This window comes from Colletotrichum paranaense, assembly GCF_030867605.1.
Source record: "Colletotrichum paranaense strain IMI 384185 chromosome Unknown Scaffold_5.1, whole genome shotgun sequence".
NCBI lineage: Eukaryota > Fungi > Ascomycota > Sordariomycetes > Glomerellales > Glomerellaceae > Colletotrichum > Colletotrichum paranaense.
The window spans coordinates 1570557-1595697 of NW_026848963.1; the positions used below are offsets into that span (position 1 = coordinate 1570557).

At 54.1% G+C, this 25141-nt stretch overlaps 12 protein-coding genes across 12 annotated transcripts; 5 read left to right on the forward strand and 7 right to left on the reverse strand.

Annotated features, from left to right (window-relative positions):
* Nucleotides 1-70: 70 nt before the first annotated feature.
* Nucleotides 71-2130, reverse strand: CPAR01_06880 (fungal trichothecene efflux pump; the record flags this gene model as incomplete). The annotated part of the gene is made up of 7 exons (XM_060491151.1): nucleotides 71-721; nucleotides 772-858; nucleotides 912-1153; nucleotides 1212-1379; nucleotides 1438-1770; nucleotides 1823-1904; nucleotides 1954-2130. 7 exons carry the CDS (start codon nucleotides 2128-2130, stop codon nucleotides 71-73), a joined length of 1740 nt encoding a protein of 579 aa, XP_060350025.1.
* A 298-nt stretch (nucleotides 2131-2428) lies between these two features.
* Nucleotides 2429-2626, forward strand: CPAR01_06881 (uncharacterized protein; the record flags this gene model as incomplete). Its single annotated transcript, XM_060491152.1, has 1 exon — nucleotides 2429-2626. One exon carries the CDS (start codon nucleotides 2429-2431, stop codon nucleotides 2624-2626), a length of 198 nt encoding a protein of 65 aa, XP_060350026.1.
* Nucleotides 2627-3122: 496 nt separating this feature from the next.
* On the reverse strand, nucleotides 3123-3956 carry CPAR01_06882 (enoyl-CoA hydratase/isomerase; the record flags this gene model as incomplete). Its single annotated transcript, XM_060491153.1, has 1 exon — nucleotides 3123-3956. One exon carries the CDS (start codon nucleotides 3954-3956, stop codon nucleotides 3123-3125), a length of 834 nt encoding a protein of 277 aa, XP_060350027.1.
* Nucleotides 3957-4847: 891 nt separating this feature from the next.
* Nucleotides 4848-5773, forward strand: CPAR01_06883 (carnitinyl-CoA dehydratase; the record flags this gene model as incomplete). The annotated part of the gene is made up of 2 exons (XM_060491154.1): nucleotides 4848-5235; nucleotides 5310-5773. 2 exons carry the CDS (start codon nucleotides 4848-4850, stop codon nucleotides 5771-5773), a joined length of 852 nt encoding a protein of 283 aa, XP_060350028.1.
* A 630-nt stretch (nucleotides 5774-6403) lies between these two features.
* On the reverse strand, nucleotides 6404-7601 carry CPAR01_06884 (peroxisomal multifunctional enzyme; the record flags this gene model as incomplete). The annotated part of the gene is made up of 4 exons (XM_060491155.1): nucleotides 6404-6449; nucleotides 6524-7025; nucleotides 7079-7370; nucleotides 7473-7601. The coding sequence occupies 4 exons, from the start codon at nucleotides 7599-7601 to the stop codon at nucleotides 6404-6406; spliced, it is 969 nt and encodes a 322-aa protein (XP_060350029.1).
* A 369-nt stretch (nucleotides 7602-7970) lies between these two features.
* Nucleotides 7971-9830, reverse strand: CPAR01_06885 (uncharacterized protein; the record flags this gene model as incomplete). Its single annotated transcript, XM_060491156.1, has 1 exon — nucleotides 7971-9830. One exon carries the CDS (start codon nucleotides 9828-9830, stop codon nucleotides 7971-7973), a length of 1860 nt encoding a protein of 619 aa, XP_060350030.1.
* A 778-nt stretch (nucleotides 9831-10608) lies between these two features.
* On the forward strand, nucleotides 10609-12303 carry CPAR01_06886 (AMP-binding enzyme; the record flags this gene model as incomplete). The annotated part of the gene is made up of 1 exon (XM_060491157.1): nucleotides 10609-12303. The coding sequence occupies one exon, from the start codon at nucleotides 10609-10611 to the stop codon at nucleotides 12301-12303; it is 1695 nt and encodes a 564-aa protein (XP_060350031.1).
* Nucleotides 12304-13420: 1117 nt separating this feature from the next.
* CPAR01_06887 (uncharacterized protein) lies at nucleotides 13421-14503 on the reverse strand (the record flags this gene model as incomplete). Its single annotated transcript, XM_060491158.1, has 2 exons — nucleotides 13421-13995; nucleotides 14089-14503. The coding sequence occupies 2 exons, from the start codon at nucleotides 14501-14503 to the stop codon at nucleotides 13421-13423; spliced, it is 990 nt and encodes a 329-aa protein (XP_060350032.1).
* Nucleotides 14504-16809: 2306 nt separating this feature from the next.
* CPAR01_06888 (uncharacterized protein) lies at nucleotides 16810-17146 on the forward strand (the record flags this gene model as incomplete). The annotated part of the gene is made up of 2 exons (XM_060491159.1): nucleotides 16810-16837; nucleotides 16878-17146. The coding sequence occupies 2 exons, from the start codon at nucleotides 16810-16812 to the stop codon at nucleotides 17144-17146; spliced, it is 297 nt and encodes a 98-aa protein (XP_060350033.1).
* Nucleotides 17147-18627: 1481 nt separating this feature from the next.
* On the forward strand, nucleotides 18628-20149 carry CPAR01_06889 (glucose sorbosone dehydrogenase; the record flags this gene model as incomplete). The annotated part of the gene is made up of 3 exons (XM_060491160.1): nucleotides 18628-18918; nucleotides 18980-19715; nucleotides 19773-20149. 3 exons carry the CDS (start codon nucleotides 18628-18630, stop codon nucleotides 20147-20149), a joined length of 1404 nt encoding a protein of 467 aa, XP_060350034.1.
* A 773-nt stretch (nucleotides 20150-20922) lies between these two features.
* CPAR01_06890 (KH domain-containing protein) lies at nucleotides 20923-21650 on the reverse strand (the record flags this gene model as incomplete). Its single annotated transcript, XM_060491161.1, has 3 exons — nucleotides 20923-21457; nucleotides 21504-21554; nucleotides 21607-21650. The coding sequence occupies 3 exons, from the start codon at nucleotides 21648-21650 to the stop codon at nucleotides 20923-20925; spliced, it is 630 nt and encodes a 209-aa protein (XP_060350035.1).
* A 584-nt stretch (nucleotides 21651-22234) lies between these two features.
* CPAR01_06891 (YDG/SRA domain-containing protein) lies at nucleotides 22235-23738 on the reverse strand (the record flags this gene model as incomplete). Its single annotated transcript, XM_060491162.1, has 4 exons — nucleotides 22235-22645; nucleotides 22854-22967; nucleotides 23175-23398; nucleotides 23513-23738. 4 exons carry the CDS (start codon nucleotides 23736-23738, stop codon nucleotides 22235-22237), a joined length of 975 nt encoding a protein of 324 aa, XP_060350036.1.
* Nucleotides 23739-25141: the final 1403 nt, after the last annotated feature.

The window sequence follows — 25141 nt, forward strand, 5'->3', positions numbered from 1 at the left end:
AGCGTGACGATCTATACACTTACAAGTCCCCCCATCACTCTGCCCCTTGATCAAGTAACTCGAGTCTCCTTCAAGCTCTCTTCCCATCACCCATACGTCTTTCCACCTTATTCGTCAGATGCTTCTGAGCATCCTTGGAGAACAAGCATCCGACAATCGCGATTGCTCCGAAGCCCAGACTCGCCAGATAAACCGTCTCAAACGCCTTCGAGTACGCAGTCGGAAGCACCTTTGCCACGGCAGCTTTGACGGCACTCGTCAAGCCAGGGAATGCGGCCAGTTTTCCGGCCTGCACTGCCTTTGCAAGGGCCGGGAGCTGGCTTGAGGGCAAACCCGCAGCAACGGCTGGGCCGCGAATAGCTGCCGGGATCTCCGTTGCCAGGCGATTTGACAGGATCGTCGTGTAGACGGCGACGGCGATGGAGCCTCCGGCCGAGCGGATGGATGCGAGGAGACCCGAGGCGAGGCCGATATCTGAGGGTTTGCAGAATAGGGGCGCCAGAGCGAGAGATGCCAGCTCGATGAAGCCCACGAAGAACGGGCCGAGGATGGTGAGGGCGATTCCTGTGTTCAGTGTCTCAGGGGTCAGGGACGCGAGCGCCCCGACGAAGCCGACCATGCAGAAGGTCGCGAAGATGATCCAGTACCGGACGTTGCCTCCCCATTTCACGATGCCTCCTGCGCAAACTTGACCAAGCGCTGTAGCACTTGCCACAGTGGACTAATGACTGTTAGCTGCATGCGAGAGACGTTGGTCTGAGGTCTGCTTACCGAGAGCCAACCGCCGTAGGTGATATCAGTCGTGTACAAGGCCTGAACCTGCTGTGGCCATAGCAAGACAGCGGAGTAGTAAAACATCTTCGAATCTGTTAGCCACGCAGAACTTGTTGGAGGGGGTGGGGGATACTTACTGTAGCAACCGTTGCGCAGCACACAAGTGCCATGAAACCACGGTTGGCAAAGAACTTGATAGGGATGGCAGGATACTTCAGATCCGCAAAGGCCTCCCAGCAGAAGAGTGCCACCAGAAGAACGACACCAAGAACCAAGCTCGAGATGGTAGCTGCAGAGTCCCAAGGGAACATGACGCCTCCCCAAGATACACCCATGAGGAGAAGAGTGAGGCCAGCAGTCCACAGGAAGATGCCAAGATCTTTGCATCATGTTAGCATTGAGGGGATATGAGAGGCCAACCAGGAAAGTCAACTTACAGTCCAGTTCCTTGAGCAGCTCGCGCTTGGTCTTGCGATCATGGAGAAGCTCAAAGGTGGGTGGGTGGTAAAACAAGTACAAGAGAACGATGGCGAGTCCCACGGCGATGATGTTGACGTAGAAACACCATCTCCAGCTGAGATTGGGGTTCTCGACGAATTTCCGGGCTAAGATATAGTGAGCAACTACATGTATCCTCAAATGGGCCTCTCGCCATCAACTCACCAACGAAAGGGCCAAACGCGGAGATGGGGGCATTGGTCAAGAAGATGAGAGACAAGACGACAGGACGGTACTTGTTGGGAACCAGTTCGCCAACGGCAACGTTGAAGCTCAGCTGGACCGTCTCGCCCAGGCCATAGATGGCGGCACCAACGATGAGTGTCTCGACATTGTGCGCCACAGCACACACGACGATTCCGACGATGGCGACGACGTTGCCACCGATGAAGAACCATCGTCTTCCGAAAAGGTCTGACAAGCGGCCCAGGATCGTGTAGGTGAATGACAGCGAGAGAGTTCTGGCAATGTTGACCCAGGAGATATATGGGCTCGGACCTATCTAATGTAAGCATATGACATCTTTTACATCATTACCGGATGTACTAACCGATATCAGCGTTGATGAATGTCAGCACGTTGGTTGGCAGGATCAAGAAGATGTATGCCGACATTGCTGAAAGACAAAACCCCTAGATGATATTAGTGAACATCCAGGTCTTGGCAAAGGTGTCGACAAACCGCCATGGCCCCTAGGAACTGAGGAGAATAGTAGTAGCCTGGAGGGAGATCATCGCCGAGCGCCTCGGAACGGATCGAAGAAGCATCGTCTCGGTCGGTATCGCGGTCGAACTCACGGTATTTCTCCAGCGAAGCCCCATCGAACTCGCGATAGGACTCGTTCTTGGAGATATCCATGATGGATGATCGGTATATCGATATGCGGGAACCAGCTCGCAGTATGTCGGTATTTCGAATTGAAAGTCGTCACACGGGTTTCGACGGGCGGGATCTTGCGCGCTCTAGGCCGTGCTCGAGTCTTATACAACCTTTCTCGACCAACGTGCCATCTATAGACGTCGACGGAGGACTGTATATGTGCGGCGTAGTGTCGAATGAGGGTTGAGTGACGGGACAAGGTCAGCAGTAAGATGAACCCCAAGACATGCAATGCAAGTCTTGGTCTGACTTGCTTGCCGTCTGTCTGTCTGCCTGCATGTGTCCATCTGTTTCTCTGCCCGCCCGCCCCTCCCTCTTCACACGCAGTAACGCGGCTTCACCGTCCCACGGCATACGCATACCAAGGTGTCCCCCGGAAGACTCGAACCTCTTCGAAACTCTTTCACAGAGTCTGGTTGTGCAGTCGGGGCCTCTCCCTGCGCCGGCCTGCGGGGAAGACCACCCCACGACCTGAGCACAACAACTTTGGGATTTCAGCATCTGGCCGCGACAGTGGTTCGAATCATTAGCTCGCTGCTGACTCAAATTGTTGAATCGGGACGGGATATCAAGCTGGTGAAAGGCGCTGCACTGGACTGATAGTTGAAACCCGTTTTGGGGCCGGACCGATGGTACACCAGTCTGATGTGATGGGCGATATTGGTGATGGCTGCCCTCACTTCCCATCACCTGGTCTATCTGCAACGCTGACAAAAACGTGCAGTTGCCAGCGCATGCAACCCAAGTCCTGGTAGCCTTTTCAATACTTCGACTATATACAAAGAAGGACAAACCTGGCTGGTCGATCTCAACTGGTTTCGGACGACGGGTTTGATTAGTCTAGACGGTGGTCGAGCAAAAGCTTTGGGAGAGGAAGGCCACACAGATCTAGTTCGTCCGGGTTTCTCATCAGACGGGATCTTCTGCTTCCCCCCTTCGAACGGCATGTTTGGAATTAGATCCCGTCCATCTTACAATTTGCTACCTTTCCAATGGGGTTCTCGCTTCTCAGAGAATGCTTTGAGGCCCTCAAGGATGTTCTCGCCCTTTTGCAGCTCTGCAAACTCCTTCTCCAGCGTCCACTCAACTGCTCGCTCTACAGATGCCGTTTCCCAGCCCTGCCTCAATCCAGCTCGAGTGCATATAATGGCATCCGGGGAGTTGGCTGCAATCATCTTGGCATAACGCACCGCCTCCTCGACAACTTTCTCCTTGGACACTACCTTGTTCACGATACCCCATTGCTCCATCTCCCGCGCCGAGACGTTACGCCCCGTCAGCGCGAATTCGCTTGCTCTCTGAAGTCCGATGGTCCGTATGAGTCGCGGCAAAGCGCCGCCTATGGCCGCGATGCCCCTCTTGACTTCGGGAAGCCCAAAGTAAGCGTCTTCGGCGGCGACGACGAGGTCGCAGTTGACTACGAATTCGCACCCGCCACCCATGGCGAGACCGTTGACTGCGGCAATGACTGGTTTCTTGCCCAATCTCCTGCTCAAGGGCTTGAAAGCAGGCGCGTTGCCCATGCGCTGGCTTGGATCGGCGTCGTCGGCCATGCTGTTGTTCCACTCTTTGAGGTCTGCTCCCGCAGAAAAGGCCCTTCCCGTGCCTGTGATGATTGCGACGCTGAGATTTGGTTCCTGGTCATACCATTTCCAGACCGAGTCCATCTCCCACTGGGCTGCTGTAGACATGGCGTTGAGGTCTTTTGGCCTGTCCATTCGAACAAGCAATACCCGGGGAGCTGGGTATGAAAGCCTGAGAAAAACTGGCGTTGCTGGCTGCGGTGTTTCTGTCTTGAACCCCATCATGCCGAGGATTTTTCTGATACTACGGTCCGGTTTATTTCGAGCTTGTTGAAGCAGTCTTGATGATCTTGTGATGTGCCGTGATCACGTTGCGCACTTGGTGATACTATCACGATGTCAACTGCTTGTGTCGGAGTTCGTTTGCATACTCCCGCCCTCTATTAAGCTTCGCGGGCTCGAATAAAGTCGTAGAACACACGACAATCCTAGCATCCGGTCCTCGAAGGAAACATCCCGGATCCAAGATTCACCTAACCCCCACTCGGGCTATTTTCCGTGGCGCGTCCATCGGGGGAGGGTAAGAAGGCTTCCGCCTGCATGGCACACATCCCCGATGCTTTGGCCTTCCTCGACGGCCATTGCGCCAGGTTTCGCAGGGGCTTTGACTCGCTCTCCAATCGTGTTCAGCGGGACACACGTTTCTGGCGTCTTTACAGCGGTTGAAAGAGGGACAGCGAAATCGTGGGACACCCCGCAGTGATGGGCCACAGGGATGTTCCCGCCTGGATTGCCGAGGCGGCTTGCCTATGCGACTCGCTAGGGAGCATCCGTCAACGGATCGTTAGGGGAGGGGTTGCGCTCGTTCTCGTCTGTGGGCATTGGGCATGTGTGGCAGGTCACTGTGCACTACTCTGGCCGGGAAGTCAGGTATCATTACGTGACGAGGTGTGTCTACGACATCTTGTGATTGTCTGTTGATCAACTTGGCGAGAAGGATGATGGAGAGGTACTTCGACTCTTTGGAACACCAGAGTTAGGTATCGAAGCCTCGAAGGTACAGCAACAGGGTGATACGAGACAGATCACTACAGGTTGCGCAGCGTTCCACGGCATCGGCACCAAGTAACCCAAAGTAAGACTCACAGCCAAGCGAGCCACTCGATCACGAAGATGGCGACGCCAAGGACGAAGAAGCCAGTCCCTTCTTGGATTGAGAATCCCTACCCGCATATTGAACACAGTCTGATATCCTTTCCGCGGAAACACATCCTTCTTGTCAAGATAAACCGACCGGAGCATATGAATTGTCTCCTCGTGGAGGCGACGATAGAACTCGGTGCATTGTGGAAATGGTATGATACCGAACCGGAGCTGCGATGCGCCGTGTTCACGGGAGTTGGAACCAAGGCCTTTTGCGCCGGCATGGACCTGAAGCAGAGATTGGATATCATCAAGACAAACGACGTCGCCTTTGACTACCCACCAGGTCAATTTGCGGGCATGAGCAATCGGACAGGGAAGAAACCGATCATTGTCGCATGCAACGGCCACGCTCACGGTATGCTTGACATTGGAATTTGAGGACATTGCTGCGGATGCAGGTGCTAAGATAGAGCTAATACGGGCATGTAGGTGGTGGCTTTGAAGCCATTCTCAACGCCGATGTCATCTTTGCTTCACCAAACGCAACATTTCGTCTCCCCGAAGTCCTCCGCGGCGTATCTGCCCTCGCCGGCGCATTGCCCCGTTGCATGATGCTCTTTGGTAATCACCGGACGATGGATCTCATACTCACAGGCCGGACATTATCAGTAGAAGAGGCACACAACTGGGGATTGGTCAAGGAGATTGTGCCGCAAGAGAGGCTTCTGGAGAGAGCACTCGACTATGCTAGCCAGATCGCTGGACTGAGTCCCGACAGCGTCATTATCTCGCGATTGGCGGCGCGGGAAGCATGGGAGACTGGCGTTAGCAGAGCGACTATGCGCGGACAGGAGTTATGGGCCGAGGCAATGCTTCGGAGCAAGAACGCGACTGAAGGACTGGCGGCATATCGTGAGAAGAGAGACCCCAAGTGGTTTCCTTCGCATCTGTAGCTGGGAGGATTTGAACAAAATTTTGGCGGCCACGCAAGCTCGCTACAAGAGATCTTACAGCTCGCAATATCTTCATCCAACGAATCGCGTCGATGGTTTAGTGGTAAAATTCTCCGTTGCCATCAAGCAGCGTCGGGGAGCCGGGGGTTCGATTCCCCCTCGACGCAACTTTTGCTCTTTGTGCCCTCGTAGACTAATCCAACCTCATTTTTGATGCTATCTTGAGATATTTGCGTGGATGTGTGGCCTGCCGAGGTCAACTTTGGTCTTCTCCAACAGAAACTTTGACTACTTGACACTGGCCAGCATTGCCTGGTATGCCGATGAGATGCTTCGTTCAAACAGCACGCAATCTGCACGGACAAGCCTTACCTCAACCTGTTGGCCAGTGTCGTCGTTTCCTTCAATTGAACTCTGCCGACTCAAGAAGGACAACTCTTTCTCCTTCTTCTGACTCGAAAAGTCATAAGACGACCGGTATTGCAGCAGCACAGATGGACCTATATTCGCGACTGAGTCCGAGTTTGGACGAATATGATACACGGCGCAAACTCTGCCTCAAAGACGGAAACCTCCTCTGAAGGCCACGAGCTGTATCCCTGGAAAGCTTCCACGTGCGCGGCATAAAGATCACATCTTTGGTTTCGCTTGCAAAATCTTGGCGTAGCCATTGGACCTTCGTGATTGTCAGCGTCCCTTCTCGCAACAAGGAGGGTTTGGCGGTGAGGATGCCACCTGGAGTAGACTTACAGAGCAACTCGTCCATCATCCTTCACGATCGTCTCAAAGACAACATCGTCCACCCCGCCTCCGCTTTTGACAACCCACATGCGCGTCTCGAGGGTGTCTCCGGGATAAACGACGCTCTTGAACCTGGCCCCGTACGCTCTAAAACGACTTGGGTCGCCGCCGCCCAACTTCTGTAGCAAACCATGTGCAGCCATGTTCCAGGTGCCCAGGCCTTGGAGGATAGACCCCTTGAATCCGGCGCGCTGCCCAAATGCCTCGTCTGCGTGAAGTGGGTTGTAGTCGCCGCAGAGGCGGTAAAGAAGAGCTGCCTCCGGGGTGGTCTTGATGATGTGCACAGCGTCCGGGGCGCGATCTGGTGCTTTCACGGCCGGCTTTGTTGGGCCCCGGGGGCCGTTGTAGCCGCCTTGTCCTATGCCGAAGGCGGTGGATGTCATTTTGGTGTAAGCTGTGTTGGTCTTCTTGTCGACCAGCAGCTGTTCTGCTTCAAGAATCATTGCGCCGCCTATAGGCGAGTTAGCCTTGTATTTCGCGATTTCCTGCGAAACGCCTGCGCACCCTTGTCATAGACTCCGATGACCTTGCTTCGAACCTCCAAGTCAAGTCCATCCGAAGACACGGGGATGGGGCGGAGGATCTCAATGCCTCTCTCTCCGTCCACGGAACGCTGGGCGTCGAATGGCGGACAGCCCGGGACGTGGCCGGTCACGGTGCGGGCAATAAAGTCAAAGACATCTTGGTCCGTCTGCTTGAAGGCGAGATTGATTGGAAACGTGGGGAAGGCGGCAAAGTTTGGGTGCAATTCGTAGAGGAAATGTAACTCTTCCTTCTGGCAGCCGATGGCATTCGCCTAGCAAGTGGTTTAGCTGGCACTTTCATTGACCCAACATAATGGCAGCCACTCTTAGAACATGGCTTGAGCATAATCAAGAGATGCAGAGATGCTTCTTACGAAGAGTAGAACATCACGGCGGTTGTAGGCGCACTTGATGGGGGCATGTTCGTAGCCGGCGGCCTTGCGGAAATCAACATTGTCGTAGAGGCCAGATGCGTTCTTTACCGGCCTATCGTTCGAAGCCATGGCGTGTAGTCTTATTTCTATCGAGTTGAACCGAGTACTTAGTATGATGGTGAGTAATGAAGTTGCTGATAGAGAGGTTGACAAAGATTGACATGGCCTCAGCAACAGGCTGAAATGCCAGGGGACACAGACCGCTAAGTGAGACGACTGACCACGCTGTCGCACTGCCAAAATGGCGCTCTCAGGCGCTTAACCTTGACCGAGGTACTCCGCAGTCTATCCCCTCGGCCAGTCGTGGGTCACAAGTAATGTTGACACTGCGAAAGAGCCCTCCGCGAACTACTCAATCAAAGGTATTGTCGATCCTCTTTTAGTGACTTCTCAGAGAGAGGGCCTGTCTATTCACATATACAAAAAACTTTCGAGATTTCATAACCTTGATGATCGGGCACGGCTTTCAAATCTGTGTGGCCGGCGGTCATCCTCAACCTTGACCAAGTCAACCGGCAGGCCAACAACTCTGGCACGTAGAAACTCCCCGAGGCTTTTCGCAAACCCATCGAGCACGCTGCTGCTGCTAACGCCCTCCTGTAAGATCCCCTTGATCACAAAATGAACCGCCCAGAGCCCTGGGAACTCGCACCTTTCCACCACGTAACGAGCTTGCCAGTCATCTCCTAGCAGCTCAATGAGCCTCCGTCTTGTCATGAAAGCCTGCAGCCATGGCCACGCTAAAGCGTTGCGTACCCAGAAGCCCACGTTGGCGTTGCCCCCCTTGTCGCCGCTCCGCGCAAAGACGAGATCCCCCAGCGGTCTCCTCACTGTCCTGGACAGCTGGACTTTCGACAACGGCACTGTGGCATCGTAATCGGGCTGGCGAGGGGGTGTGCCGCCATCCTGACGTGCCTCGATGGTATGCTGTTTCTCACCACCAATGAAACTCACGAACAGGGGAATCCGGGACTGTGGTATCAGGGCCGGGAAGTACCTGACGTACGGCCTCGGTTCCATAGTCCTCCAGTCCATACCTAGATGAAGACCACAATAGCCTTGTAAGCCATTATAGAAGATTGCTTTCTTGAACTGCTCAAACGCTGCCTTGGTCCGAGACTGTGCAAACATGCGGAATTGCGTCGTACATAGCTTTTGTGACCGCGGATCTGCCACTGATGAACCGTACTTCTCTATGCTCAAAGTCGTAAAATCGGACTGGTTGATTTGGCCCAACACCTGGCTCTTAAGCACCTCGAACTTGAAGTCGGTGTCTAGGCCAGTCGCATACGCCGATATCTCGGCCTGGTACCCTCCCATCAAGCAGATGGACAGCTTGGTCGTAGACGGTGGCGGCAAACCCCTCACACCCGATAGTCGAACGCGACCTTTACCAAGCTGTGTGAAGGTTGCCTTCTCAATATTGGCTACAACATCCGGATTGAGATAGTAGACGCCCTGTATCTCATAAAGCAGTTGCGCCTTGCAAGTATCAACAGACACCAGCCCATTGGAACCCTCCGGCTTCGTGATGACAGCGCCGCCATCGGCTCCGATCTCCGCAATCGGGAACCCGGCATGATGGAGATCTGGCACCTCACGCTGACCGCAGTAGTTCCCTCCCGTCACATACGGTCCGCACTCAATCAAGTGACCGGCCATCAGACTCGCAGCAAGCACATCGTACTCCGTCGTCTTCCACCCATGCCACCACGTCGCAAGCCCCATTACGGGACTTGCATCGGTGCATCTCCCGCAGATGACGATGTCGGCGCCGAGCTCCAACGCACGCACGATGCCAGCCATGCCCGTATAGGCGTTGGCCGCGAGGAGATCGTCACCCTGCGAGTGCGGATCAAACTCGACGCCGGGCTGGTCGAGATGCATGACTCGCCCGAACGCGCCGCGTTTTACGGCATCGGTCACGTTGTCGCCGCTTACCCAGGCGATCTTGACGTCGCGGATGCCAAGGCTCTCAAAGTATGCGTGCGTCTTGTTGGCGAGGCCCCGGGGGTTCAGGGCTCCGCCATCGTGGACGATTTTGATGCCTTTCTCGGCGACGAGGCGCGCTGCATCGCCACTGTGCCAGGCGAGTTGCTCGAGGAAGTTTGGCTCGTATCCCAGCTCTGGTTGGGTCTGGAGCTCGATTGCCTTCCAGGCGATGTTAAACTCTGCGAGGTAGTCGGCAGTGATGGCGTCTACATTGCCGTACTTGGCCAGGCGGTATATCTGATCAATGCCGTCGTTGATGGCGCCAGAGCAATTGCCGATGCGTATAGGTCGTCGAGGCGGATCCATATGGCAGGATGAATGTTATTTAGTGTGACTTAACCTTGAATCGAAGAGCCCGCGGATATATCATTCGAGCACTAGAAACGTTCTTTCGACGTTGAGGCCATCGTATGACCCTCTCGCCCTTCAAAACACCGAACCGTGCCGACGGCGCCGCTCGAGCTGCCGCCTCGACGTTTTGACCTCGCACCTACAGCGTCCCACAAGGATCGCCGCAGAAAGTCTGTTTGGCAGAGTTGCGCCTGCGGATGCTCCCCGAGTGCGACCAAGACCATGGTGATTCAGAAGTTTCATGCAGAGGTGCTCTCTTCTCCGCACATCATTGTCTCGGTCTCCCCCCCTCCTCTACCTTGTGGAGGGTTGCTGATTGCATTTCGCCTTAGGGCGACGCTTGAAGGGATATCTGCCTTTCAGTAGCCAACCTATTCCCTGCTACTCCGCGCATTCCTTTTGCCTCATTATCCGACGCAGGGAATCGTCGAATAAGGTCCGCAGAAGCCGCTCACTCATCCCGCGCGGTAACTCTAGTTGTCTAGGAAAGGTGGGATGTAAGCGCGAGTTCAACAGCATAAGCGGCTCAGACAAAGTAAGGCTCTTTTGCTCGCCGTCATCGTCGGACTATTTCGTACCGACTGTTCCTGACGCTGATCGAGAATACGACTCTGCGACTATTCCTTTCATCCTGGGATCTTGTGGTTGTTCATGTCATTGTCGAGAGCTCGTTCATCCGACAGTGTGTTTGAGACCAAAACTCAAAAGAGAGAATGCACCGACCATCACGACCATGAGGATATACACATCTAAACGCATCGAGATTCCTCGCGAACTGAACCTCACCGAATTGCTTCACACAAACGCGAGCCCAATACCCGAGTCTCATGTCATCGCCGCCGATAGTTTGACAAACCGGAGCATCACTCTCGGCGAGCTACGGAACCGCGCTGGCCGAATTGCAAGGGGGCTTGCGGAAAAGCTGAATCCACCGGATCAGGCACGCTGGGTCATTGTGGTGCCAAATTGTGTCGAGTTTCTCGAGATCTTCCATGCCATCCTCTGGACAGGCGGTGTTGTGTGTCCCATTAACCATGCTCTCAAGGCATCTGAGATTGGCCACGGTATCGCGGTCTCAAGACCTCACTTCATCGTTGCGTATGGTTCAATATTAGAGACCGCCATCCGGGACGCCGTGGATGTGGCGGCGAGCGAGCTTCGTCAGGAAGGAGTACTCTGGAAACCACCGCCAATACTGTCTATCGTGGAACAAAGCAGACAAGCGAGACATATCCCGGATGACTTTATGGCTTCAAGGCAGCTCACCATACCACACTGGCCAGACACTTCGAAACGACTGGCCTCAATACACCTTTCATCTGGAACAACAGGGAAACCAAAAGGTGTCGAGCTGACGCACTACAACTTCGTCGCTAACGTCATGCAACTCGTCGCCCTAGACCACAAGCGCCAAATGTTCAACTCGGCCTGCAGAATCGTCGCATTCACACCCTGGGCTCACATCGCCATGACCACGGCTCCCCTCTTTCTCGGCCCGTATACCGGTATGTTCCATCACGCGATGCCGCAGTACAGCATCGAAGAATTTGGCGAGCTCGTGGGCTCTACACAAGCGACCATGTTCCAAGGCGTACCGAGCGTGGTGCTAGGCCTAGCAAACTCGGATGTGACGGAGCGATATGACTTCTCCAAGGCACAAGTCATTAATATCGGCGGCGTGCTGCTGAAGCCGGCGCAACTCTCGAGGCTACTCAGCCGAGCGCCGTGGAGGCTCATTCAGGCGTACGGGATGACGGAGGCGGCTGGGTATGTGGCCTACCAGGGGTTTGACGAAGTTGTCCCCGATGGATGTACTGGGAAGCTTTTGCCCGGTATAGAGGCCGCTCTTTACAAGGAAGGAACGACTGAAGACGCACCCCTGGGCGGTCCTGGGGAGTTATGGCTCCGGGGTCCGAATATCACGCGGGGCTACGCATTCAATCCGAGCGCGAACAGGGAGGCGTTCCCCGTCGAAGGGTGGTACAATACCGGGGACGTGTGCCGCATAGATGAGCAGGGACGGCTGTCAATTGTTGGGCGAACAAAGGATTTGATCAAGTACAAGGGCTTTCAGGTGAGTCCGACGGAACTCGAGCAGATTCTCAACTCTCATCCTCTTGTGAGGGAGTCTGGCGTCGGGGCCCTCTGGGATGAGAGCCAGTTGACGGAGGTCCCTGCCGCATGGGTAGTGCTGAAAGAAGACGACACAAACAAACTGGAGGGGCGCGAGATTGTTGGAGCTTTGAGGGAAATCCACAAAGCAATAGACGAGCAAGTCAGCGGTTACAAGAAGCTTAGAGGCGGTGTCTGGATTGTCGATAAGCTCCCGAGAAACGCCACGGGGAAGATTTTGAGGAGGGATCTGGTGCGGATGACCGACGGGTTGTGTTCTTTGGAGGGTGGCAAGAAGTTCGTCGCTAAGTTATGAAAGTGGACTTGATCTGACGATGGATTTGATCTGGACAACGTGAAGAAGTCAGCGTGCCTGTTCCCGAAGGGCCGATGCCACTCACTATACCCAAAGAGTGTCTATGGCTTTTACTCTCGGCACCTCAGTCTCCGTGGAATCAGTCACTCAGTGTATTTTGTAAGAAGCGGTTGATTTCGAGTGCATGTGGAGCTCGGGCAACTCGATATTTCTCCATTGTCACTGGAACGCACCTGTCCATATTGAAAGCCTATCTTCGCCTTACCTCACTGTGTGGTGGAATGAAGCAGAACGATCTTTGGAGGCCAAGCTCGAGGCCGCTCGAGGCCGATCTAGACTGGCTCAACCTTGCTGCCAGTCGCTCACCCTGCAACATGCCATGGACGGATGCTGATACCCAATCGTGACTAGCACTCTGTCCGTTTGGACCATGGTTCAGTTGGGTCATAGTTACTCCTACTTGACGGGCCAAATTCCCCCTCAAGTCAAAATTGTGGCAGCCGAGTTGAGCAACAGAAGGTTGCGAGTGGTGATAGATCCCTTGATACTCCACCAAGCGAACGGATCTCCGCGGCCACCCGCGGGTCCGATGCGGCCGGTAGTCCACCGCAGTAGATTGATCACCATGATGTTGGATCTCTATGGATACTCATTGCTGGAATTACCTTGGTCGACTAATGGACATGGTACTAGGCGGACAACGGTCATGATTTGCCTTTGAATCAGAGCAGTGGTTTCAACAAGGCCATTCTCTGTATACCGCTGAATGCAACGGTAGTAGTCAAGAGGTTGACTCTGGTAACCCGGCATTATGGCCGCCTGGGTACGTTGGGTTTGTTTAGTCAGACCTCACACACTGCATTTGATAGCATTAGCGCCGCCTTGTTGTTGAGGATGGAACATCAAAGTTGGGCGGTGGTACATCCCATCCGTCTCTTGATTCATGGTATGTAGATAGTCATAGATCCCGTGCCCTCATTTTGAGACGAGGATATCGCCGGAAAGTCGTTACCGAACGAAGTACCCCCTCCCTATTCCATCAAGTCTAAACGGATCTCCGCCAGACCAGGTTCCTGTCATTACCCGTTTCCAATGCCTGTGTCGTATCACTCATTCGTTACGCCCTCTCCCGCTCCTGTCTGCGGACTTCCTCCTGGAACACATTTCTCCCCGGCGTAGAACCCGGCGGCGGACTCGTCGGCTCAAGCTGGATATCCGCGCTGCCCTTCTGCCCATGCATGCTCCGCGGCTGTCCCGTGGGATGCGCCGCGTTCTGGCGTTCCACCGCGGCAGCGACGGCCGCGTGACGGCGGCGGCGCCTGATGTACAGCCATACCATGAAGGCGGCGATGGCGAGCGAGATGAGGATGACGGGTAATAGGATGGCCAGAAGGTTCGGTCTCGAGTTGGGTGCGTCGGTGTCCATTGCCATTCTCAGGGTGAATACGGGACCTGTGAGGTTTTTCTCTTCGCCCGTGTCCGGGTCGTTGTACATGAGGATGATGGTCATGTTGTTGGAGGTCTTGCTTTCGAGGTCGGTGAGGTGGGGGGTCCAAGGAACCCAGCCATCGCCGCCGCTGAGGTTTGTTACGGAGAATGCGGGTGCGTTGTCGGTGATGCCGTTGTCTACATCGAAGCCGACGATGCCAATGGGCGTAGCGGGGTCTGCGAAGAATGTCGTATCCCAAGTGACTTTTTAAGAATATCGTTAGCAAATCGGGGTTGAGGTACTAGAGGCCGTCCCGCGATTCAGACATGAACGGGACGGGATGAATTTAAGCTTACTGTAGTACGTCGACTCCACGTGTAGAGTGCTACCCCGTCGAGGTTGACAAAACGGCCCATCCTGGCCGACCCTGTTGTTGCACACGGCGAAAACTCCTCCAAACCCCTGGGTATTGCTTGCTTGCGGCGGCGGCGGTACGCCTGTGCTGGTTGTGAGTCCACCGGTGGTGGCCGTGACGGTGTAGACTGAGCCTGTTAATGAGTATGGGGGCGGGCTGATTGTTGTGCGTGCGCCATTGCTAGTGACGACTGATGGTGAGATGGTTCGGGCATTGCCATTTGAGTCAACGGAGATCCAGTCGTTGACCGGACCTGGACCTTGCCGGGGTTGGACGGCCGCGGCTGATGATGAGGTTGCGAACAAGAGAGCCGTCGCCGCAAAGGCTGACAGCAGTCGTTGTGTGTTTGTGAACATAGTGTTGAAAGATCTCTCGCTGCTGTGCGAAGCTTCAGATGTCGGGGGAGCACAGACGCAGTCGGTGAAAGTGCATGTAGAAGAATCCTCGCCCGTATATTCCTGAGTCGAGTCCACCTTTGTTCGCTCCAATATGATGAGAGGTCTCAAGTTGCAGGAGAGGGAAGGATATCTCGAGGGAAACTAGGTCGCAATGAGCTGCGTCTCTAAGAACAACAGATCGACATGGATCGTAAGAGAAAGCAGAGATCGGCTGGTGATGGACCACTTCGTCCCGGTCCTCTACAGCTCAGCGTGCCGTACCTTGCTGGGTATCAAATATTAAGCGGCACGGCTGAGCAAGGCGAATCCACAAGGAAAGAAAGGGCAAAAAACAAGGACCCAGAAGAAGCGGATGTTTGCCGGCTTGGGGTCTCGCAACGCGTCATACGAACATGGAATGGAGGGGCATTGGGCGTTGGTAGCAAAGCAGCGGTAGCGGTAGCGGATGCAGGCGGCAGTAAGTAAGCACGCAAATGTATCCGTATTCGTTCGCGATTCTCGAGTTCGAGCCGAGTCCCCAAAGTCCAGGGCTGGTTGCGCCAGTTGAGCTAGCGTAGCGCACCACTTTGTGTGTGCGTGTGTGTGTTGGGTGGCTGGAGAGTAGAGCAGATGGCGCTAGGAAACTTGAAGGCTTTAATGGAAGAGGAAGACTCGGACCAGTCAAGTTAGCGACGAGTGGGAAGAAGAGAAGGGGGTGAAATCTAAGGTGGAATGGCCTTTCTTCTTGTGCTCCGCATGTCCCGCTCCCTCAGGCCTAAAGGCCATTTTGGCGAGGGGACCAGCAGTCCAACGCTGGATCATGGGCAATACGGCACCCAATGAGGAGGATGCTGGGCGTGAGGAACGCATGCTTGGCAAGAGACAATCGCGGGCATGGCACGGCAGCGTGGCAACCAGTTGATCATGGGCGGAGAACGCCAAGGAGGTTGGTGATAGGGTGAAGGGCGCAGACAGATGGGCACCGTGGTCTTGGAAGATGGAGCTTGGACGGAGTCGACCATCAGTTCAGCACGTTGTTGTCTCGGCAAGCTCCAGAATCAATGGTTGGAACCCGGAACGCCCCTGTCGAGCAAGTGTTGGCGTGCTCTGGGCGCATGTCTCACGGCGTGCCATGGATTTGTGTGTTTGGTAATTAACATAAAGGCACTCACTTTATCTGTATGCCATGCCGCCATTCACGGTGCCGGAGTGCCGTAGTGTCCTCTGTTGAGTTTGCCGGTCTGTCTTGACATTTGAGTATCACAAACTTACGGTGTGGTGACTAGCATCTCTAAAGACTTCAGAAGATCGAACGCCGTCTCATCTGTTCTCCTCCTGAAGGATCCCAAACTTGACGTTTGACAGGCGAAACTAGAGACAGCTCTGTTTTAGCTCAGGTAAAGCAGACGAACACCACTTGCAACGCCTGTACTGCACAGTAGTGTAGGTAGGGCCGGTGTCTCTTGCGTTTCGCGTTCAGAGGGAAGTTCAGGGGAGGGGGTTTGATGGCTGGGCTGAACTTTCTGAAGCGACAGCTGCTAGAGCCAAGGCAAGGTGGACTTGGGATTCTCGTCGAGAAGAGGGGCGATACGACTCGGAGAAGACAGGGAACAGCCTCGATACGGGCCATGGGATGGGCGATGAGCCTATTACCGGCACCATCAGAGAGTGATTAGTGCGGGGTTGGTAGCAACTTTGCAAGCCCTGCCCTGCAGCCACCACTCAGCAGCAAAGTCTGATGGCCGCCAAGCAGTTTCTTTGCGTGACAGGAGGGCGGTGGTGCTGATTTATCTGTGCCGTTGCCGTGAAATAGCCTCTATCGCCATCCTCGGGATGCGAGATATGGACTCAGCCTCGTATTCCACTTTTTACAGAGTGACGAGGCATGATCGCGGTCTGCGGGCTATGAGGTGTAAAAACTTCATGTCCGCGACCATAGGTTGTCTAACTGGACAAGAGAAATCAAATGAGGATATCGGCTGGGCACATTCTCAGCGTCTTCGAAAGTCGACCATGATTGCAGTGCATGGTGTAACACGGGAGTGGTCTAGCTCAGACGCTTCAACGCTCTTGGCTTTGATTTGCTTGTGTCAAGACTCAGAAGATGGAGTGTAAGAAATGTTTGTCCGAAGTGGTGGGATGGCAGGATGGAGGATGGTTGCGATTGCGAAGCGTGAGCTCACACAGAGAGGTGGTTGGTCAACGGGCGTCAGGGCAAAGCAAAGGGACGAGTTCAGACACTACCAAGGCCTTGGCTCTTCTCGTACTTTTGCCAAGACTCATTCATGGTTAACAGAGCCGATATGCCGTGTGGTAAGTGTAACGATATGTGATGATCGATCTGTACTCCGTATGCAGAGAACGAGGCCTCGACAGATGCGCCGAGGAGAGGGCCGGAGAGTGGACTCGCCCTACGGAAATGGGGACTCTATGGGAGCGGAGGATTTCTTGCTTGCATTGCGGCCTTTCTTTTTGTTGATTATTAACAACATCGTGACTTCGGTCTATTCCCGTTGGCGAGAATTCAAATGCAAGCACAACCCGTATCTGTGGGCGCTACCAGAGTCCAGCCAAGACGCCGTTCAGGAACCAACATGTGTCATCCCAGATACGCCATACTAGCAGCGGTGAAGCTCAAGCTGGTGGTGCTAGCTTGAAGCTGAATCCGTCACCTTGAGAGACATGTGGACGCACATTCTCTCTTCACGCTCGTGACGGTGTATTGCCCGATCGTGTCAAACTCGGTGAAGACATATCAGCGACAGGCACACAGATAATGACTTGGGCTTTGCACCTCATGCTTGTGTTCCGTAAGTGCCTCTCAACATCATGGTGAAGTCTCGAGTCGCAACTTCTCGACGACGATCCTTGGCCACCACCACATGGGTTGCCCCTCATCGCCAGAATCACCACACCCGCGATCCGCCTAGACCCAGCTCCAAGCAGACGGAAATCCGACGACCTGCCTCCTTCGGCCACCGTCGGGTCGTGGATCCCGCTCCTGTGCCCACTGAACAGACGCAGCTAAGGTTGTCTTGCATGCTTATTCCCCCACATCGAACGTGAGCCGTCCGATAGCATGGCGCGACGACGCGACGCTACGAAGAGAATGTGCGCCTTTCGAACAACTTTTTTTTTTGGCGCCTTACTGAATCCGCCACACCAATCCAGATCTTGTTCGACCTGTGTCGCTGGGTGGGAAGCGATGCCTCGAGGCCGGATTCGGACCTTGTCTCTCACGATGTTAGATACTCTAGGAAGACTTCTCATTCCGCATCAGTCCATGTGTTGTCTTCAAGCAAGGTCCAATGCTCAGGGCAACAAATATGAACCATTCTAACTGCACGCCACAACACCAAAGCATCTTGAGGCCTGAGTAGTGAGCCCGTAGCCAGAGACCCAATGCTTCACCCTCGCGATACCCTCATTAACTGCCGTCTGCATCACTCAGCAGCAATGCCATGCAGAGTGGCTGGCCGCAAAAGCAACGCCGGCGCGTTGGCTCAATGCGAAGGACCCAACACGGCCAGACACACACATGTGAGGCGTCGTTCCATCCGTCCACCGTCATCGCAGTCATGCCATCCCTCTCAGGCTTTCTGATCCCTCCATCCAACGAAGACCCTAAGAGCTCCCATGGGTCGACTTACCCACCCATTCCGCCGCCCAGTCGCCGTACCGTCCACCGATTGCGCTAGAGCAGGTGAGCAGCTCCCAAAGAGGCACAGAGGATCGCCCGCTCGCGTACATGTCAACCACTCGCGAGCCGCCGCACAAGGAGGCGATGGAGGGGGGATGATGGAGGGGCATCTTATCCCGAACCAGAGAGCTTTGTCTCTCTCGTTTTTTAAGTGGAGTTTTGGACAGCCACCCTGAAAGTCGACAGATGCCTCGCTACCCGTCTCGCGGGACATGTTCCAATCTGCTCCGAAGCTATTTTGTGGCTAACTGATCTCTTCACCTTGCCACTGAGCTTCCCCTCACCTTGAATATATCAGGGGAATTTTATTTATGTACGCTCGACAGTTCTCAAAGGTGACAGCGTTGTAGCCTCTCGCGATTGCTTGAATCCAGATTTGCTCCTTTACCCCACCCCAGCCAAAATGAAGGGATTGACAACTGCCGCGCTCGCGGTAGCAGCCGCCACCACGGCGCTCGCGCAACAATGCGCCGATATCATTACCCCCAGCTACAATGCTCCTCAGGTCGCCGCTGGCTGGCAAGCACAGCTCGTCGCCAATGGCTTCAAGAAGCCTCGCACAATTCACGTTGACAGCGAGGGTGCTCTGCTCGTCCTGGACGCCGCTGTTGGTGTTTACCGCGTCACATTCAAGGACAATGGCGGTACATGTCTGACGTTGACCGAGAGCAAGCTACTTGTCAACAACACAAAAGTGAGGCTTCACTTCCTTGAATCCCCGGAGGCGGTAATAGTGCTAACATGTCATCCTCCAGCTCACACACGGCATGGCTTTCTCAGAAGATGGCAAGACCCTGTACGCTTCCTCCGTCTCCCAAGTCCTCGCCTGGGCCTACGACGCAAAGGCTGGCACCGTCAACGCCGAACCCGCTGTCGTCATCAACAACATGGCCAACAACGATCAAACTACGCGCACCCTGGTCATGTCCAAGGCCTCTAGCAACTGGCTTGTCGTGTCCCGCGGCGTCGACGAGAACTTTGACATTGACGCCCTCGATGCCAACAGCGGTCACGCTCAAGTCAAGGCCTTTGACCTGAGCAAGTCCGGCAACAACCCCTTCGACTTCAACACGGATGGCAAGCTTCTTGGCTGGGGTATTCGCAATGCTGTCGCCGTTGCTGAGGACCCGGCTACGGGCAACGTCTGGGCGATGGACAACTCCATTGACGATATCACGCGCAACGGCGTCGACATCCACGCCAACAACCCCGGCGAGGAGCTCAACCTGCTTGGTACCATTGCGAACGAGACCGACGCCGGCAACTACGGTTACCCGCGATGCTTCGCTGTCTGGGACACCAGTATCCCGCTCAACAGCTCTCTCAACGTCGGCGACCAGTTCTCCATGGAGCAGAACTCGACCATGAATGACACCCGCTGCCACAACGACTTCGTCGCTCCCCGCCTGACCTTCCAGTCTCACTCGTCCCCCGTCTTCCTCAAGTTCAACAACGACGGGTCAAAGGCATTCATGTCGTTCCGCGGCAGCTGTGAGTCTCCCCCCCCCCCTGGTCACAAGTCCATCAGAAAGCTAACATAGCGCGCAGTCAACCGCCCCAATCCCGTCGGCTACGCTCTCACCGCAGTCGACTTCTCGAACGGCGAACCTGTCGCCAAGAGCGACTCGACCGACGCGCTCAAGAATATCATGTACAACAAGGATCTCAGCACCTGCCCCGACCAGTGCTTTCGCCCCGTCGGTCTCGCTTGGGACGCCAAGAACCGCTTGTTCATGACCTCTGACTCCACGGGAGAGATCTACATCCTGCAGCAGACCGATGCTACGCCTACCTCGACGACACCTGGTACCATTGTCACTGGTACCGCGACCTCGAGTACCAAGCCTAATGCTGCGAGTGGCTTTGCGCCTTCGCTTGGTCTTGGACTTGCTGCGCTGGTGGCGGCATTGTTCTTCTCTTTCTAGCTTGACGCAGAAATGAACATGGGGAACGGGAAGTAAAATCTTCGAGGCCTAGGATGAGAGGTGGACTACATCCACCAAAGTTTGAATGATTCTCGGCGAGGCAGTGTCACGATACATGAATATACCTAACAGATTTTGATCGACGAAGAGGTGCAAACACACAGAGAGTGAGACCAACCTGCGTCCATGGCTTCTTATGGGTTTTTCCTCCCCAATACCCTTCTCACAAATGCACTAACTTGAGGACTTGATGATTGAGAAAAGCGTTTTGTCCGTTCTCTTTTAGGTAGGATCTGTAATCTTGAGCTCATCCCCCCTGTCGTCCTCTCCACCATAAATCTCTTCTGCTTCCTTCGAGCTATGCAGTCCGACCCCTCTGCTCTCCGACAACATTTTCAAAGGAATGAGTAGTAGGCTGACCAGCCGTAAGAGAGTGCCTCGGCTCAAATGCTACTTGATGTCCAAAACTTCGAACCTCAGACGCCTCTTCGAACACTCCTTTTAGCCTCCTTGATACCCTCACCCCCGTACTTGCTGCTCTTCGGTCTCTTCCCAGATCCACATCGATACTCTCACCTCCGTATCTCCTTCCCTTCGAAGCTTCACCATTGTCCATATCCATACCCTCAATCTTGTGTCTCCCATTATTCGAGCACTCCACACATCCATGTCGATACCCTCACCCCCGGAACTTCATCTTGAGAATGTCATCAGGAATGCGACGGCCCTCAGCCTAGCCAATAATTCTCAGACTCCAAGCATTGACGAAGACTTCAAGTATCCCGAGGATGATGTCGATGATGAGACTGACGGCTTGTGGTGAAATAACCATCGACATCATCCTGGGACAGGCTCCTCCCATTGAAACATGTTTTCGAACATAAACTCAAAGAATGATGCTTGCCAGATTCTAGCAGACGACCATTTCGACCCATATCTTCTTTATGATAGCAGACTCTCCGTGAGTGATCTTGATACGCTTCTTGGAGTCCTCTTGGCTGGGTCCTATGCCTCAGCGCGTTTGTTATTCGGAAAAGTAAGAAGCCGACGCCGTGTTTGTTGTACCGGACTGGGTGCGAACGACAGGGTTGTGGAGGACTGTACCCGTGACTCTCTGCCAATCGTCGACGAGACATTGCAGATTCCCAAATCGCTCCCTTGATGCCCTCGGGTGTGCCTTGGACCTCAACGATGCGCTCAGTTGACTGGGGCAGCATCTCCTTCTGTGCGGTCATCTCGCACAGAAGGAGCGAGAGACCATGAAGATACTCAATCTTCAAAACCTCGCGAGAGGTATCCGGCGCCCCCCTTCATTCGAACAACTTTTCGAGCAACGTTTTGAAGTCGAAATCATCAGGTCTCCCAGACGGCACCCTTGATGCCCTCGGGAGTGCCCTGAACACTCCTAAAGGATCAAGAGTCCACCGGGAGGATCCTGATGTGCTTAATCTTGAGACTCGACGAGAAGCGTTCCAGCGCTCCCTTCCATTCGAGCAGTCATTCCGAGCATAACTCTCTCACACTGCACCCTTGATACCCTCGGGGGCTCCTTTCCCCTCCCCAATGCATAGACGAGTATACAGAAGGGGCATCTCCTTCTGGGCGACTATGCGAACGCCCGACACAATCCGGGATGCTCCCCCAGTAGCAAATGGAGGCTTCCAGCACTCCTATTCGACTAATTCGAGCAGTGACGCCGCCGACATTCGAAAATCGAAGAAAACAAAGCGTCCAGCGCCGTGAAATGCCGCCCGCCTGCGGGGGTTGTTGAAAGCAAAGTTGAAAATTGCCTTGAAGCAGGCTTTCGAACAAGCTTTCGAGTAGGGTTGTCAAACCAGGGAATTCTGCGAGACCCCAAACGCCCCCCAAACATCGCCTTCCGGAAAACGCGGGGGCTAGTTGCAGCCAGCATTGCCCCGAGGATTGGTTTGATGTCGTTGATTCGAAATAACCGCGAGCGGTAATAGGCCCGGGGTGGGCTTGCTGAGCGTGATGGGCGATCATTGTGATAGTGTCAGTGACTTGGGCGTGTGCGAGAAATGTCCTCATCGTCGGCCGCGAGACCGTAGTAATTCATAATCTCTTTCATGTTCGCCGTGTCTTGTCCAGAAGTGTGGCAGTTAGAAGCGTTGCTACCGGACTGCTTCTGCTATGCTTGACAGTGTAAAATATCCACATGGCGGCGTGGCCAGTGGCGAGCCCATAGGCGAGAGGAGGAGCAGCGTTTGTAACTCCGTCTTGAAAATCAAGGTCATTGCTGTTGTTGTTGGCCTGTTCAGTTTCTGGGAGGGCTGTCGGGCCCAAGCCCTGGTCGGCCGGTCTGTTTGGGGGCATCCCCTCGAAACTCGTGTGGAAGTCGATACTCTGCTCAGGGCCCGTAGAAGCAAATGAGCTAGGATCCCCAAGGTCGGCGTAAGTATGTCCAAGGTGAGCGACAAGATCTTCGGGGTCAGGGAGATCTTCAAGATAACCACCGACAACCTGGTCGTTGCTGTTCTGCAAATCGTTTGAATGCCGTAACCATGGGCGTTCATGTTGCTGTCAGGAGTGTCGGCGTCAGAAGCGTTGTTGTCGAACTGATGCTGCTGTCAAGCATTCGAGCAAAAATAAATTTCCGCATTCGAGCACTGATTGAAGTATGGGTGGATGGTGTTCCCGACGTCGAGTCGTTTGAGAAGAGAAGGTAAGCTGAAATATCCCTGACGGGCGAAGTGAAGACGCGATGTTGTTTTCCGGATCGTCCCTCGGGCGGAAACCTCTTGATGATCTCCAGCTTTCTCTTGATGGCGTATCTTGAGCCAAAAGTCTCGCCCGTAAGCTGGGCTAGGCATAGCTATTCGAACAATGGAAGAGCGCGCATCTTGATTGTTCTGGTATTCGAGCAAGCCAGGACCGGCCCTCTTAGAGGAAGTACATGAGAATGGCCCGTCTGGGGGAAGTTGCCGGTGTAGCTGGTGGAAATACCCCCAGAATGGTTTTCTGAGGGCTCGAGAACGCCAGCCCATGTTCAGGTTGTCTTTGGAACAGGATTCTGAGTCGCCCGCTCAGGGTTCTTGGAGCATATTCGAACAAGTCTAATATTCTTCTCTGTGGGCTTGAATAGGGCTGCGTTGCCTCGAACGGGCGGTCCGTCATGGGCGGGAGTGTTGCTCGATGTATTGTCCAGTGAGTTGCTTCCGCAGTAAACAATGTCATCACCTCCGTCGACGTCGATGTCGCTGTACTTGTCTGCCATGATGATTGAAGGCGCTGGGCCATGATTAATGCCATCGACTCCCGGAAGGGAACGTCAACTTCGGTCTAGGGGGTCTTTTGGGCAGGATCTTGAATCGCCCATTGAGGTTTCTTGAAGCATTTTCGAACAAGTCTCTGCATTACCCCGAACGGGCGGTCCGCCATCGGCGGGAGTGTTGCTCGAGGTGTTGTCAAGTGAATTGCTTCCGCAGTAGACGATATCGTCACCTCGGTCGACGTCGATATCGCTGTACTTATCTGCCATAATGATGGAAATGGCAGGTCCCGGTTCGCCATTCGGCCCTCTCATGTACGAGATTCCCGCGTTGGACTCGCCGTGTCCGCCGTACCACATCGCAGACAGCTGACTGAGGTTTTTTGGCGGACACGGAGACTCCAACGCCGGTATGAGGGGCCGTGACGCACGCGGGGCGGTCGTCTCCCACGTCACCCCAAATGCGAGGCCAGGGTAGCAAGCCCCGACCTCGTTGATGCCACGTCGGTTGTTCGATGGCTTCAGGCATGCCTGGGACGCTAAGAAGTGCCGAAAGGCTGCTCAGAGCTGGAGCCGCTGGTGGAAACGTAGACTTATTCGAGCAGTTGGTTTCAACTTGGCCTCTTCTGGCTTGAAACAAGCTATGTCTTGAGAAGACAAACCAATAGAGAGAGCAGAGGCTCTATTGTCCCCATGCTCTTTTGAGAGGTCTGGCAAAGGCTATTGTTAGCAAACATTCATGACACCAATAAGAGGAATGATGAGAGAGAGACTGGACAGCCAGCTCGTTCTCAGATAAGTAATGTTCTACTTGAATGTGTAGTTAACATACCTAATTTCGAACAAACACATTCCAAGCCTTTTCTTATGGGCCATGGTTCGAGCAAGCCTTTGGAGACTGCAATTTCGCAAGAGCGATTGTAACCTCAATGGCAGCGCATACCTTGGTAGTGGTCAGGCGACATGTCGAGATGGCGATGTCCGTCGGAAGTTGCATTCGGACGAAACTGAGATAATCCTAGAGATGCGACGATACGTCCGAAGATGCGACGAAGGCATCGTCGTATCTCTCGTCGTATCTCTTCAGACGGTGAACGTCATCCGATTTGGGTATCTAGAACACGATGAGTTAGCCAAGAATTCCAGTAGGAATGTGAAGTCGTAGAGTAGGGCTAGAATGGTGTGCATTTGAGAGCTGGGATTCATGCTAGAGCAGAAAATTTGAATACCTTTGTAGTGTGACTGGTGGACTTAAGCATGTGAAGCTTGGGTCACTGAGGTAAAGAGCGATGAGTAAAGAGACTTGATGAATAGGTATTTCGAAAGCAATGAAGCATGAATTGGACGAAAAGCGATGAGCAAGAGAAGCGACGAACTACAAAGAGACGAATTGCGAAGAGACGAAGTGTGAAGAGACGAATTCCGACGGGACGAAGTATGAAACGATGAAGTATGAAGCGACGAAGTGCGAAGGGAGGAAGTGTGAAAAAACGAAGTATGAAGCGACGAATGTGAAAAGATGAAGTGCAACGGGACGAGGTGTGTAGAGGGAAAGTATGAAAGGACTGAGCGTGAAAGGACGAAGAGAGAAAAGACGAAGTGTTAAGAGACGAAGATTGTAGGGACGAAGGAGAGGCGGCTTTGTGCCAAAAGATCGGGGAGATGAGTACTTGCCTGGTGGGAAGGTGAGGTCAAGGGGAGAGAATTGGCAGGCTTCACACCGCCTTCAAGACAGACTTTTCAAGCAGCAAGAGCGATCAATT